The sequence below is a fragment of the Symsagittifera roscoffensis genome, chromosome 3 (assembly GCF_963678635.1).
Source record: "Symsagittifera roscoffensis chromosome 3, txSymRosc1.1, whole genome shotgun sequence".
NCBI lineage: Eukaryota > Metazoa > Xenacoelomorpha > Acoela > Convolutidae > Symsagittifera > Symsagittifera roscoffensis.
The window spans coordinates 83,328,089-83,343,795 of record NC_087064.1 but is presented as its reverse complement, the minus strand read 5'-3'; the positions used below and the strand labels follow the sequence as shown (position 1 = coordinate 83,343,795).

Sequence of the window (15,707 nt, the reverse complement as noted above, 5' to 3'; positions counted from 1 at the left end):
TTAATTATTTATTGCGCAGTGTTTTCTCTGACGATTTAATTTAACTTTTAGTTTCTCACAATATACTGTGATTGATACACTTTCAGCTGGATTTTAACTCATTGCAAGGCACGTGTTTGCAAGTTTTTTCATATGGATATAAAACTTACTGTCAAAGAAAAACCATATCAGTCCTTTTTACCAAAGAAACACAGATTTGCTGAAACATCACGTGATTAATCTACTTCCGCATGGAAATCAGCAGAGATTGGTTTCAGGCTCAGGCAGGTGACGATCTAGGATTTTCTCAAGGGGGAATTCAAAAAAAAATTTTGTCGTCATCTTTTTAGGTCGACCAGATTGATAGTCTCAGTTCTCCCAAACCACGATATAGACCCCATTTTGACCAAGTTTTCTTCGCAGCAGGCAATTTTCTGAAAAAAAAAATTGTCTGAAAAAGGCTTTTAGGTACTTTTTAAAAACAATTGTTCAAAAAATTGCGTTTTTTCGGCGCGCGCTCCCCCCTCAAAATTTGTAACAGTCGCCTACTTAAGTCACCAATGAAGTTAAGAAAAATTGGCCCTATAACCATTGGCTCAAGGGTCAGGGACACTATCTATTGTGTTTTTCTATCGGAGTCAATTCGGTTCACTAGCGACATGAGACTACAAACCGCCACTCTAGAAATAAGAACGCCCACATGCTCAGGTCTCAAAATACCCAAAACACAAGAACGCAGTTAAAAACAGGGTCGGAACTTTACGTATACCGTTAGTTTTTTTGGACAGTTGACTTTTGATCCATTTGAGATGGATCAACCTAAAAACTCTCCCTAACTCAACATAACAAAATAAAACACACTCAAGAATATTAAATTGGTTACTTACATACCGACACGACCTCTAGAATAGAGTAACTAATATGTAAAGCAACTCTAGAATTGATTTGGTTATTAAGTATAACTCAGGAACTTTGAAATAAATAAGTTTTTGCTCAAGACACAAGTTTTCTATTTGAACCATTGGGCAGCTTCAGCTGTCCACCTTTCCACTCAAGGTTCACTCCGGTACAACTGATTGTTCTTCTTTCTCTCTTCCAGCGATTTCGTCTTCCTATCAGGAACAAGATAGCTCTACTCTCTTCGTACAATTCCAATAAAATTGCGAATAGAAGTTTTACTCTTGTATTTTTCAGCAACTTTCCCGCGATTATTACTCGATTCATCTGGTTGTTATTTTCTCGTATTTTCAGTTGTCGCAAGTAACTTGAGCATGACAAGCTCGATTCGAAATTTTCAAAAATTAATTTTTCTCCCCAAAATCTAGATCAAACTATCAAACTTCCAAATATGACCGACTGGCACAATTAGTATTTTGGTCACCAAGGGCGCATTTTGAAAAATTTTGTGGTCAGTCAGCCCAGTCAGCCAAAAATGAATACCTCAAATTAGTACAAAAGGGGGACCTTTTGGGTCGGCAGGGGGTCGAATCCCTGAAGAAGGACGTCCGAACCCCCCCCCCCCCCCTAAATCTGTCTGCTGGAGGTTTCAGGTGAACGTGAACGACAATATTTCTCATTAAACTCTGGGACAATAAGTGTTTAATATAACAACTATTACGGTTTTTTTTATGTCTTTCAAAAACTATTATTGTAGTGAGCTTAAATTTGAGAAAATATTTCACCTTTGATCATTTTTCGGAAATTTATGGGTGTTTACAAATTGCCATTTTGGGCAACTGGGGACAATTAACGTGCGATACATTTCGAGCTATTAAGCGTAAGCGGAGATTTAATCCGTCTTAGAAATTGTTCCAAATTGGTTGAATAAGGTTAATTGACATAATTGATTTGTTACTAGGAGAGAAATCTTTCACTTTGTACTTTATCTGGCGTGCGGGGGGATGATTTTTGCAAAAATCTCAAATAAAAAAGTCATTTTTTTTACATTTATTTTTTTTTGTTATTACTGCTCCATAGACCTTAGATGGCAGTCTGAACATTCAGGGCTTCACCTTGATACGATCAGTTTTGGTTGTCATAAGCTTAAACAATTTCTACCAGAGAAAAAGAGCAATCTGAAAACAAAATAAGGAGAAAACAAATTTTTTGTTGACAATCAAGCAGTGCAACTCTGATCTGCGAATATTTTTTTGTTGCTTCACTAACAAAACTTCCTAAAGTAGCCAATTATTGCTTGCTGAATGCAGAACTTGGCTCAATAATAACATCCACACCCATATGTTCACCTTGCGCAGCTCTAAAAAAAATTGCATAAGGCGATCTGCTTAAATCAATTTATTTTAAACGCTGCTTTTTGAGCGATCAAATCTTAAAATGATTTATCAGTGATCATATTTACTTCATTTTGTGTCAAAATATCATTCAAAAACCATCAAGGCTATCAAATTGTCGGAAAAATTTGACGTCACTCAATAATCAAGAATGTTTTTGTAAATCACCAAACTTTTTCAATCTATGTTTGGAAAAACGGAAGCATTTTTTTCGCATTGACAGTATGTGTTTTTTTTTTAAATGCCAAAAAGATTGATCACTTTTCAAAACAAAAACACAGCAAAAAGGCATTGATTTTGGTTAACCTTAACAATACTCAAACAAAGATTTAAAAAAAAACATCCAAAAATTGCTAATTATCGCAGCAATTAAGACTATCCAAAACAGCGTGAGATCTGCTATTAGAAAAAAATCTCTATCACTGTGGTACTGCAGCTTCAGCAGTAAGTAATCTTGAGGACAGTTCGTTAGCTACTGCATCTGCAGTAACCATATGTGCTAATTATATTTATTATGCTATTATTAGGTAAGAGTGGTCAAGGCCATTTGGTGATGTTAAAACTCTATAGATGAATTGGTCAGTGTTTATATATCAAGCTATAAAACAGTAACCAATCTCAGCTACTAACCCTTGTTAACAAGACAAGATTAAGAACATTAAATTAACGGTATTTCTTCTTACTTTTATTCCACAACACGCTACGCAGTTTAGGAATATCACATGGCGCAAACCTCCAAAACTTAATATAATTAAACTCAGGTAATGTATTTTCTTTTGTGCCCAGCGTTTTTCTGATGGTATAAAAACATTGCGTCAAGAATCTTAGAAAGAACTGAAAATCGAAGTTCATCCGAAGAAAAATGACAACACTATTTCGTCAAGTTGTTTGAATTTTCATTGCTGATAACATGATTACACTTGCTGATTGACTTTTTAAGGGTTAATCTTTTTGCTGGTCGTTCTGACTGCAACTACGTCAGACTGTAGCTACGCGAGGCTTCACTCGAAAAAGTAGGAACAAAGCTGGTTCTCAAGTCAACGTGGGTTAGCAAGTTTTCCGCGGCAGATTTCTAAGTGCATGCCGCTTTTGTGTTTTCACTTAGCCGTAAACATTCATCAAAAATTTCTTCTTTCGCTTCGATAACGAATAACAATTTAAAAAGTAAGTCTTTTTGGGCTTTCTTCATAGCTCTAAAATGCAAGCTCATAAAAACTCACTACGGCAAAAAAACTTAATGCATAAAACGGATTTTTTTTCGGAAGCTTTGGAAAAAACTGATGACAAAATTTTAAAAGGTTCAAGACATTCCTCGGTATCCACAGCAAGGCATATAACATCAGACAATAACATTCCACGCAATAATTTTGACGCTACTTGTGTAATAGAAAATGCGCGGCCTCATTCGGGTCATTCATGGCTTGTTATCATTGAAAAGATTACCCAGATTTAATTCGATGCCAGAGTTCGTGGGGTTAGACATTTCATGTTGGAAGGCAGGCCTTGAGCAATTTTCAGCCGAAAATGTTACTGGTTTCATAGTCCCGAATGATGATACGCCAGCTATAAGAACACTTACGTCTTACCCGCTGGACAGAATGAAGAAATTCTAGAAGTTTCGAGCTCTAAACTTACTGTTACAGAATAGTATACTCAAACAATACTATTCATTTCGAGGTGTTTGGGGAGGCTAAAGCTAAAAAGAATTTTAAAAACGAATTCTCAAAAAAATGCTAACTTAAACTATCTCTCTATTCGTTTTCACGTTTCTGCTGAAGGTTGAGTTTTTCCTTCTTCTGCTTAAATTGTGAAACAAAATTCAATTTTGTTCATTCTGTTTTTACTTCTGTTCAATTTGGGGTTCAAATTGTATACTTTCTCGCAATGTTTGTGGATTGATACTAGATTGTTTGAGAGATGGTCTCTTTTAAAATATTTTTGAAAGTAATAAATTGACTTTCCTGAAATTGGTTGAGTACAGTTGAATTAGTTTAAACGCCTCAATTTTTGTCAATATCTAGTTTTAGGGAGCGTCTGTGAAGTGGTTACGTCTCCGCCTCTCAATCCAAAATGTCGGATGTTCGAGGCCCACCATGATCCATGCCCGTTGCTTGAGGGTGAAACTACAATACCCAGCCCAGAAAAATCGCAAAAAATTGCATGTAGTTTTTAAACAAGGGCACAACAGCGGTTCGCCGTGATGAGCTGTACAGCTCTTGTGTTGGTCCTTTCCCCGTGGATAAATGGTCGTAATCTTCTTCCTCAAAATTAAGTCTAAAAGGACACAAAAACAAAACGGTTTTTGTTGAGGCATAAACAATTGTTCTTAACAAATTCTGGTTCGAGGAAACTAAACTCAACGAATTGTAGAACAGGCAACTGGAATAAACGTTCGATAATTCACTTTACGGATCTGGTACACTACTGAGCTTTTGGTTTGCTGAATGTTAGCGCGGTAACTATACGTCTGTTTTTATAATGTAGACATTTCATATGAAAACTTTTTGGGTCAGTTTTTAGCACAAATGTTAGTTAAAACTTAAGAAAACCCTTCAACCTTAGGAACTAAAATTTGAACTGAATTAAAAATTGTTTCGGTTTTTACTTAAAATTGTTTCCGTAGTGATGAAATTTCTCTCTGTTCAGCCTCAACTTATTGCAGTAAGTTATGATGTATTGAAGTCTCCAAAAAATGTTCAGGTTAATGAGAGTTGTGCAAATGTACATACCCTGAAATTAAATGTTATTTTGAGTTTTCCCGACCGTTTAAACGAACGTTCTTATTGTCATAGGAATATTTTGGTGCCAAGACTCGGGATGACTTGAGTGAAAATACTTAAAATGGTTGAAATGACTATATTAAGCCAGATGTATTCCGATCTCATTATGAACACGTGCTTTTGATGTTTTACCGGAAAATGCGATTTAATTGTTAATTAAATCAAAGGAAATTGTTAAATAAAATCAGCTCAAAGAGTTGTTTTTGTATTACAACTACAGTTGAAATAGCTTATTTATACATCTGTACAAGCTCGCAATGTAATTTTTTTCATAAATTTGGGAGCTTGAGCATCAAAACCGAATTCTTCCATGTCGCCCGAGGTCTTATCCCAGTTGTAGCTGAACCATAATCAGAAGGAAGAAAGCATCAGTTGCCGCATTCTGAAGACAGGCAATGACATCGCAGACCAAAATTTCCGAGGCAAAAACATACAAAAACAGCAAAAAACTGTAAAAACGTTAAATTTTAATCCCATTTTTTTGCTCCAAGTTTTTGTACAATGAATTTTGAGTACAAACCGAACCGAAATCGACCCCAATTTTTGAATACACGTTAATCTAACTTAAACAAAAATTCTAAAAACCTTGAATTAACTGCTGAAGGATTTTTTTCTAAACTAATTTCTAGGGGAAGTAGAAAAGGTTTGAGTGCCTCAGAAAAAGTTTGACCAAAAATTTCTTTTTGTTTGCCGAGAACGTAGTAAAACACCAAAATTTTGAATCTTTATGTTCTAAAAATCAAACATTGTTCCCTCCGCCCGACCTTCTTTTGTTGAGTGAGTTGCTTAAGCCGATTTCGTACCTCAGGTTTTTCTACTAGGGGTTGACTGAAACTTATAAGAGTTCACTCTACTCGACCTTACGAGTACCAATTTTTTGAATCAGTCGGATAGCGAAACGTCGTATATCGACCCCGAATAGGTTCTCTCAGTGTCACTGCCTGTCCTTCGCCGTAGTTGTGTGTGCTGGTTTGAATTGATTTGTTACCTCAGGTTTTGCACCTAGTGGTTGTTTGATTTTCAGATCAGAACCTTCAATTTGTCCTCTTGCGTTCCCGACCGCTTATGTTTCAGTCCGTAAACGAACTGCCTTAACCCGTAATCTTTGGGTGTGCAATACCGTGCACGCATAGACTTAACCGTACAGTTCACTCGTAGACCTCGTCATACTTGTTTTTCTTTCTTAGTCTTAAATTTACATTAAAATACATAAATGGAGCGTTCCCCACATCTATAGTGGTTTTCATCTTAGGAGCAAGTTTTCTTTTTACGGGAGATTTAGAAATGTAGTTTGGCTGAATCAAGCATCAGGTAAACTGCCACCCAATATGGAGGAATCATGGGCTGGCTCTTCACACAGTGGAGAAGAGTCTTCACCAACCTTCTTTGCTCCATTTCAATGACTGGTTGGCAGAAAAAGCAGAAGAAGGAAAAATGCGCGCTAACACTCCCAAGAGTCGAAATCAGAAAATCAAGCCAGCGCTGGCCGTTCTAAAACAGTAACGAAAATTTTGTCGTCTAATTCAATAGTGTCTGACAAAAAGACTTCTCAACAGTATCCGCCCTGTGTTGATTGGCCCTGTAGCGTCTTCAAAGAGAAAACTGCTACTCAAAGAGCAAAGTTTGCTGCCGAGCAGAAGTTGTGTTTTTTTGGTCTGCAATTGGACCAGATTTTTCGAAAAGACCGAAATCTAGAAAATCCAATAAGCCTTATTGCAACAGCACTCACAATGTCCTCTTTCACGGAGCGGAAAGGATTTACCCCGCAGAAGACTTAACCAAGTCGCCAGAAGGAGGAAAAATCTCTTCGCATTCCACAAGTCTCGAGGTAGTTGCAGTTAAAGATACTTGTGCCACTTCCATTCTCCGTGTTAAAGGTCTGCTTCAAATCGCTGAATTGAAGTTGTCCAGCAATAGGAACAGCTCTAATACTCTTCTTCGTTGTGATTCAGCTTGCAGTCACTCATGGATTTCCGCTCAACTCACTGAAAAACTTAAATTGTCCGGTAAAAAGTTGAAGCTCACCGTCAGCGGAATAAGTTTACCACAAGTTTTAATGACGGAACAAGTAGATAAGTAATTTATGATTTTAATGAATCCAATTTTTAAACTTAGGGTCTGAGATCTCATTAATGTCAGTGAACTTAAAAAGGTTTTGACCTCATTTAGCTTCAGTGCCTTCCTTGACGTACCGATATTCTGACGTGGAAACAATTTTAGGCCAAGACTTTTTTCCGCATTTGTCCAGCTTAAGTCTTTAAAAAAGCAGTTCGAAAAAGATTCTGACCTAAAAAATTTTACGGTAAAACTATTCCGAACGATTTGGAATAGGATACATCTATTTCTTTTAATCCAAAGAGTTGAACACGCGCACTGACCGCGAAGAGTTATTACCCCATCATCCATTTTTTATCTGGTTCAGGCAACACAAGTTTGCAGTATCGGACATTGATAGAATGTTCCTTCAAGTAGGAGTCATTCCAACTGACCAGCTGTCGTTGCGTTTTTTGTGGCGGGAGGACCCCTCAAATGAGGCAAACTTTTTTCAATACACTCGTCTTATCTTCGGCGCTGGTGACTCCCACACTTGTGCAAATTTTCCGCTCCAACAAACTGCAAGAGATAATTACGCCAAGTTTCCAACTGCTTCATCTTTTGTCCTAAATAGTTTTTTATGAATGACTTTTTAGGTTCTATCGCCGTCCCTAATGAAGCGCTTAACCTGAGCGAAGAACTTATAAGTTTGTTGAGTCTACGGGGTTTCATGTTAACCAAGTTTGCCAGCAATGTCCCAGATTTAGCAGAAAAACTAAATCCAGAGGACAGCAAGGTTGACAATATAAAAGAAACCAACCTAAACGACAACGCAACGCACGTATTAGGTCTGAAATGGGATAAAAAAACTGATACCTTAAACGTTAGTCGTGGCGTTAAAACAGATATAACAAAACCTATTATGCAGCGCACCGTCTTAAGTTACGTCTCCTCGATATTCGACCCAATCGGTTTAGTCGCATCGTACACCTTCGTGCCCGGCTTTTACTAGAGGATATTTTGCTTATTTTCGGCCAGCAGGGGGATGAGCCATTGTCCGGTGAATTTCAAAAATTTTCGAATGCCGAAATTTTCGAATGCACCACAAGTTAAGAGTGGTGTCATGTATCCAGTGGCGACAATCCATCAGATACCGGCACTCGGGGAATAATTGCTGAGGCACCGAAAGAAAGCGGTTGGATGAAAGGTCGACACTTTTTGAATACTAAAGGTTAGCTTCTCAAAACTGACTCAGAAAATCTCACCATAATTCGACTACAGGTCCGCCGGAATTAGATTGGCAACCGCGGAAAACACCCGTCCGATCGTGAAACCCGCACTAGTTCTCGCTCTTTGAGGGTGGAGGATGTAAGCGCGGCTGACTGTACGTCTGTTTTATAATGTAGTAATTTCAAATAGATTTTTTTGGGTCAGTTTTTAGAAAAAAAAGTTACTTAAATTTAAGAAAACCCTTTAACCTTAGTAGCTAAAATTTGAAATAAATTTACTTTTGTTTCGTTTTTTGCCTAAATTTGTTGTTATTGGCCGTAGTTGATGAAAATTCTCTCTGTTCAGCCTCAACATATTGCAATAAGTTATGATTAATGAAATATTCACAAAAAATTCAAGTTGATGAGTGTTGTTCAAATACCCATATTTCGCAGTTTAAACGACCGTCCTTATTGTCATAGGAATACTGAAAGTTTTTGGGTAATTTGAAAATTTTTGTGTTGGAAACAACTGGTTCAAACTCTTTCAGTTTTCGATTGGCAACATCTCATGTCTAAGCCCCATTGAGTAAATTACATATTTGTAGTCATTGCTCACTGATTTTGCTTAATCCTTGGTAGAGAGCTACAGAACAATATGTTTATAATACGACAGTACAAACAAACAAAACCTGAATTATTGCGTAGATTCGATAACTTAAAGTATCTGGTTTCCGCGTTTGTCTGGTTTCTCAAAAAAGTTGACTAATTGATACCAAATGAACCAAGGTTTTAGCAAATAAGTTGCATTTCTACGGAAAAAATTCACAGCTTTGAAATCAACGGTTAAACAGCTGACCTGAAATCTAGTAACATGAGCTGACTTGGTTGTTCACAGCACCAATTAAGCTTACAAATGAAGTGGGAAAAAATGCATGCTGAACGACTTCGATTTCGCTACACTCAAAATTTTTTGTACTACTGACTTTAAACCAAGAGGGACGACACACTAACAAGCTACAACAGACCTATTCAATTTTTTCACTTAACTTTTATGTGCAGGCGAAACTACGACCAATTTTTTCATCTATTAACGAAAACAACAACTATAAAATATCCAACAGATAACTAACAAAACTGTAATGGGTTGTGACCGATTTTGTGGAACTTTCTCCAAGTTGAACGCTCAGAGTTGTTAAAAAAACACAAGCTACGCTTAAACTGCTTAGGCCAGCTCAGAATTAGTATAAAACATCCACATACTCAAACCGTGTAAAATCAAAAATCCAACAACTTGCAGCTCGGCACTAGAGTAAGCAAGACGACAACACAAGATACATATTCAACCAATCAGATAGGCAATATCAAAAATAAGTTGCATTTTATGCCAGTAACACTTTTTTTTTCATTGACAGGACGAAACTGGACTGCTACGTCATGCACGGACTCTGCTGCAGCAGTCCGCATATCCTCAGCAAAAAAGCTGAAACATCTCAGTGTAAACAAAGCCAACACAAACAGCTTAGTTCTTCACTGGTCCGGCTAAGTATCAGTCCACATTACACTCTTAAGGCTACATTCACTCTACAATCAGTCTACTCCTACAACCTCAACAGAACGATCTGACTCTACAACCAGCTTCAACATATGAAATTTCCTGATCTAGGCTAAAACATGGTAGAGCGCAATATCAGGAAAGTCCCTACAGAAACCCCTGTGGTGCCAAAAGTTATTTAAAATGGACATTAGCTGGCTCGCTCAACCATAATTTCAGTGGGGTTGAGTCAAAGTGGCTAAATTGAGTAACTTTATCCTTAGATTCAAACAAAAATACGCTACTCTTATTAAAAAAATGAAAAAAATCTTTTAAAAAAAAGGAAAAATTAGTCACTGGCGAAAACAGCAAAGCTGTTTTTTCTAAAAAGTGCAAAAAAACAAGCATGTTTTGTGGAACACAGCCTTGAGCATGACGGAGAGAGCCACAAAAAAGCTTCGAAAACGAAGTGAAAATGCGCAATCAATATCCGGCAGCAAAATTTTGTCTGCGAGCACTACAAAAAAAAAAACGATCCAGAAAATAAGCAATTTGATGAAAAGTTTTATACTACCGGCCTGGAAAATAACAAAGTCAAATCTGCTTCTTTTCTTTCAGTAGCCTTAGCGAAACTTAGTTTGATACCTCCCACACCACCCATTGAGTAATCTTAATCTGCCCGGAAAATTACGCAGTGTAGACAAAGCTGCTTCAACGTACAAAAGCGTATGAAGGAAAAACATGTTATGCAAAAAATTTCAAGAGGAAGTATGAACATGTTTACGAACAAAATGGTATGAAGCAATTCCAACACACCAAATAGCAAAAAGCTTACGGTCCATTGCCATCTTTGCGCTTAGTTGAACAGCTGCAGAATACTAAGCAAAAAAGTTCTCCTGGACGCACCAGAATATCTGTTAAGCAATGAGACTACTTTGAGGATGAGCTCGACAACGCTAAGCTAGCCAACCCCCCCCCCCCCCCCCCCACCGACTACTCAGCTGATTGATTTTTCGCGATTTTCAGACTGATTTCGATCAAATTGCTCGCGTTGTAGTTTTATCAATACCTTAAAGGGCAACGTAAAGCGTGTAGCTAATATAGAAACGTGGAAAAGCCAAGCTTGTCCTTTATTAACAGTCCCAGCAAAAACGTTTGTAGAGAACTATGATCAACTACCAACCAAGCAGCAAGGCAAGTTGACAAAAAAACTAGACTGCAACTGTTCTCCCCTTTTCTCGACAACAGTATTATTTGCGCGCGAGGACAACCACGAAACTTACCTTCACCAGACGCAACAAAGCATCTAATAAACATAGACCCAAAGGAAATTATTGAGCGCATGATGATTGAGCGCGCTCATTGCCGCTGTTTGCATCACAGCACTGAGTACTTTCGCAACTATTTGCAACAAAGCTTTTTCACAATACTTACATGCAACAAAGCTGACTTGCAACAAAGATTACTTGCAACAAGTCTTTGTCTGAAAATCACTCAGACTGATAAGACTCAATTGTTGTCTCTGCGGCAAGACCTACGGCAGAGGGCTACATCCACTCATGGCAGAACCACTCGAAAAAATGTCCTCGAGTGGATACTTGGGCTTTACACCAGAAAGCATCTAGCCACTAGGTCGAGTGCTAGAACTCTTTACCGGCTCGGATGGCATCGGTCGCTCTTGTAAGCTCAAAACGGCATCAGATACCTTAATGAGACTAACGGTGAAATTTGCACTGGTATCTACTAATAAATGGTGTGAGACTAACTTCCTTAAACACACCACAAGAATTGCACTCGCTCCTTTCCCATTTGGCATAAAAGCTTAGAGTCGCCCAATGTATGATGATGATCATTATCTTCTGACGCCATATCTAATATGTTTTTAACATAAACCCAAATTTATATCTCAAAAATTTGATATGCGCGATTTATTAATAATTTTGACTCAGCCAGGTCAAATTGGGAATTAAAACTCTCAAGCTTGACATCTTGACTTCGCTCCTGCGTGCACATACACGTTAAGTTTTACGGTGGTACGATTACTATCTTAGGAGGAGTTTGTGATGTACACACAGAAGAAGACTTCGCTCTTGTTCAAAATCATTCACAGTGAAAGAAAACATCAGAACCGTCAAAAATACTTATTATAGCAAAATAGAAGTTTGTTTTTCAATTTTCAGTAGTTTTTGAACCCTGGCTGATTTGACTCCACGGGAGTGAATGGTTCCATGTACCCGGGGGGAGGGTGCTGGTGCATGCTGTAGCCGGGCACCAGGTAGGGAGCTGGGTATTGGAAGTTGACTGGGTGTCCAACAGTGGGTCCGGCAACTACTTGAACTTGCTGTTTCTTGTCTGAAATCAATTCATTTTAAAAGCTTTGCCTAAAAATCCGTAGCAGGGGATAATGTTCCCTCACCATAAATAACACCCTGTTTTGACTCATTAACATGCTTTTTTGGGTTTTCATAAGACAGAGTAAAACGTTTGGGGGATCTCTGATCAAGTAGAGCTATTTCGGTTTTTGAAAGTTTTTTATTGTTATGAAGTCAATCCGTGAGTGACTGAGTTTCTTCGCTTCCTTTTATACACGTTAAGTGGAAAGTGACGTACTGCCCAGTTTGATTGCATACATGATTCCGCCTGTGATGCTGCCGACACAGAGGATGCAGCCAACACATGGAAGCACCACGAACAGCAGAATGAGGGCCCTGCAAAAACAAATAGGTTTTAACACCTTTTTGGAATTGTGTGGGTAAGGCGAGTGAGACAGTTGTTTATGTTTTTAACTACTAAATAGGAAATATCTGAAACATTGATAAAAATTATTCTATTGGTATCGAAAAAACGTCAAACTTAATTTTGACGCAGAAATTACTCGACGCAACAAAAGCGTCCTTGAATAGCTGAAAGCGCTTTCTTTCCGAAAGGTTAGAGCAGAAAAGCATGCTACAAATATTGCCGGCATATCATTAACAGAAAAGATTTTATGCAATTGGCAGAGCCCAAAAAACTGTGCAAAAATATGCTTATGAAATGAAGATTGACAAATTTAGATTACGCGTCGCTGAGACATGTCTCTTTACAGTGTCCATCACAACACATGTGTTTGTCACTCTTGACCACATAAGTGGCCCACCACTCACACTCCATGTCACTCTTGCACAGTCCATCCTCGTCCTCGTCCTCATCCTCTCCGGCAGAGGCCAACTGGGGACAAGTGAAGGTCACCCAGAGGACCAAAAGAACCAGAGCAGTGGCTGAAATTAACAGACAAAGTTTGAAAAACACACCAAACAATCAAAACATAAAAAACAGGTCATGCAGGAAAAAACCGTTTATTTTTTGCCTTGATAGAATATTCGTATCCGCCTGTTTGCCGAAATACAACTGGACAAGTAGATGCAACGGTTCGCCCCAAACCGAGCCGGAGGAGGGCTTAAGGCAAGATCTGATTCTTTCTACATTGCTGCTTTTTATTCAGGCAAAGAAGTGAACAAGGTTTTCAAAAATATACTTGCAGCTTTGTATCTTTGAAGTTCAAGCTTACCTTTAGAGTGATAAGCCATTAAGAATTGAAATTGAAATGGCCGAAGAAAGTATATGCTACACAAAAATATGCGTTTTCAGTATGCTCGCTTCTTCAAATATGATATGATGGTAAGTTTTCAGCTGAGCGAAAAACACCTGCTCTCAGACATTAATTATTTATTGCGCAGTGTTTTCTCTGACGATTTAATTTAACTTTTAGTTTCTCACAATATACTGTGATTGATACACTTTCAGCTGGATTTTAACTCATTGCAAGGCACGTGTTTGCAAGTTTTTTCATATGGATATAAAACTTACTGTCAAAGAAAAACCATATCAGTCCTTTTTACCAAAGAAACACAGATTTGCTGAAACATCACGTGATTAATCTACTTCCGCATGGAAATCAGCAGAGATTGGTTTCAGGCTCAGGCAGGTGACGATCTAGGATTTTCTCAAGGGGGAATTCAAAAAAAAATTTTGTCGTCATCTTTTTAGGTCGACCAGATTGATAGTCTCAGTTCTCCCAAACCACGATATAGACCCCATTTTGACCAAGTTTTCTTCGCAGCAGGCAATTTTCTGAAAAAAAAATTGTCTGAAAAAGGCTTTTAGGTACTTTTTAAAAACAATTGTTCAAAAAATTGCGTTTTTTCGGCGCGCGCTCCCCCCTCAAAATTTGTAACAGTCGCCTACTTAAGTCACCAATGAAGTTAAGAAAAATTGGCCCTATAACCATTGGCTCAAGGGTCAGGGACACTATCTATTGTGTTTTTCTATCGGAGTCAATTCGGTTCACTAGCGACATGAGACTACAAACCGCCACTCTAGAAATAAGAACGCCCACATGCTCAGGTCTCAAAATACCCAAAACACAAGAACGCAGTTAAAAACAGGGTCGGAACTTTACGTATACCGTTAGTTTTTTTGGACAGTTGACTTTTGATCCATTTGAGATGGATCAACCTAAAAACTCTCCCTAACTCAACATAACAAAATAAAACACACTCAAGAATATTAAATTGGTTACTTACATACCGACACGACCTCTAGAATAGAGTAACTAATATGTAAAGCAACTCTAGAATTGATTTGGTTATTAAGTATAACTCAGGAACTTTGAAATAAATAAGTTTTTGCTCAAGACACAAGTTTTCTATTTGAACCATTGGGCAGCTTCAGCTGTCCACCTTTCCACTCAAGGTTCACTCCGGTACAACTGATTGTTCTTCTTTCTCTCTTCCAGCGATTTCGTCTTCCTATCAGGAACAAGATAGCTCTACTCTCTTCGTACAATTCCAATAAAATTGCGAATAGAAGTTTTACTCTTGTATTTTTCAGCAACTTTCCCGCGATTATTACTCGATTCATCTGGTTGTTATTTTCTCGTATTTTCAGTTGTCGCAAGTAACTTGAGCATGACAAGCTCGATTCGAAATTTTCAAAAATTAATTTTTCTCCCCAAAATCTAGATCAAACTATCAAACTTCCAAATATGACCGACTGGCACAATTAGTATTTTGGTCACCAAGGGCGCATTTTGAAAAATTTTGTGGTCAGTCAGCCCAGTCAGCCAAAAATGAATACCTCAAATTAGTACAAAAGGGGGACCTTTTGGGTCGGCAGGGGGTCGAATCCCTGAAGAAGGACGTCCGAACCCCCCCCCCCCCCCCCTAAATCTGTCTGCTGGAGGTTTCAGGTGAACGTGAACGACAATATTTCTCATTAAACTCTGGGACAATAAGTGTTTAATATAACAACTATTACGGTTTTTTTTATGTCTTTCAAAAACTATTATTGTAGTGAGCTTAAATTTGAGAAAATATTTCACCTTTGATCATTTTTCGGAAATTTATGGGTGTTTACAAATTGCCATTTTGGGCAACTGGGGACAATTAACGTGCGATACATTTCGAGCTATTAAGCGTAAGCGGAGATTTAATCCGTCTTAGAAATTGTTCCAAATTGGTTGAATAAGGTTAATTACCATAATTGATTTGTTACTAGGAGAGAAATCTTTCACTTTGTACTTTATCTGGCGTGCGGGGGGATGATTTTTGCAAAAATCTCAAATAAAAAAGTCATTTTTTTTACATTTATTTTTTTTTGTTATTACTGCTCCATAGACCTTAGATGGCAGTCTGAACATTCAGGGCTTCACCTTGATACGATCAGTTTTGGTTGTCATAAGCTTAAACAATTTCTACCAGAGAAAAAGAGCAATCTGAAAACAAAATAAGGAGAAAACAAATTTTTTGTTGACAATCAAGCAGTGCAACTCTGATCTGCGAATATTTTTTTGTTGCTTCACTAACAAAACTTCCTAAAGTAGCCAATTATTGCTTGCTGAATG

General features: G+C 37.9%; 1 protein-coding gene across 1 annotated transcript; it reads right to left on the bottom strand.

Moving 5' to 3' along the window:
* Nucleotides 1–11,906: 11,906 nt before the first annotated feature.
* On the bottom strand, nt 11,907–13,527 carry LOC134842579 (uncharacterized). Its single transcript, XM_063858980.1, has 4 exons — nt 13,374–13,527; nt 12,885–13,083; nt 12,437–12,534; nt 11,907–12,178 (listed from the first exon to the last, which is right to left on the bottom strand). The coding sequence occupies exons 1-4, from the start codon at nt 13,390–13,392 to the stop codon at nt 12,003–12,005; spliced, it is 492 nt and encodes a 163-aa protein (XP_063715050.1). The 5' UTR covers nt 13,393–13,527; the 3' UTR covers nt 11,907–12,002.
* Nucleotides 13,528–15,707: the final 2,180 nt, after the last annotated feature.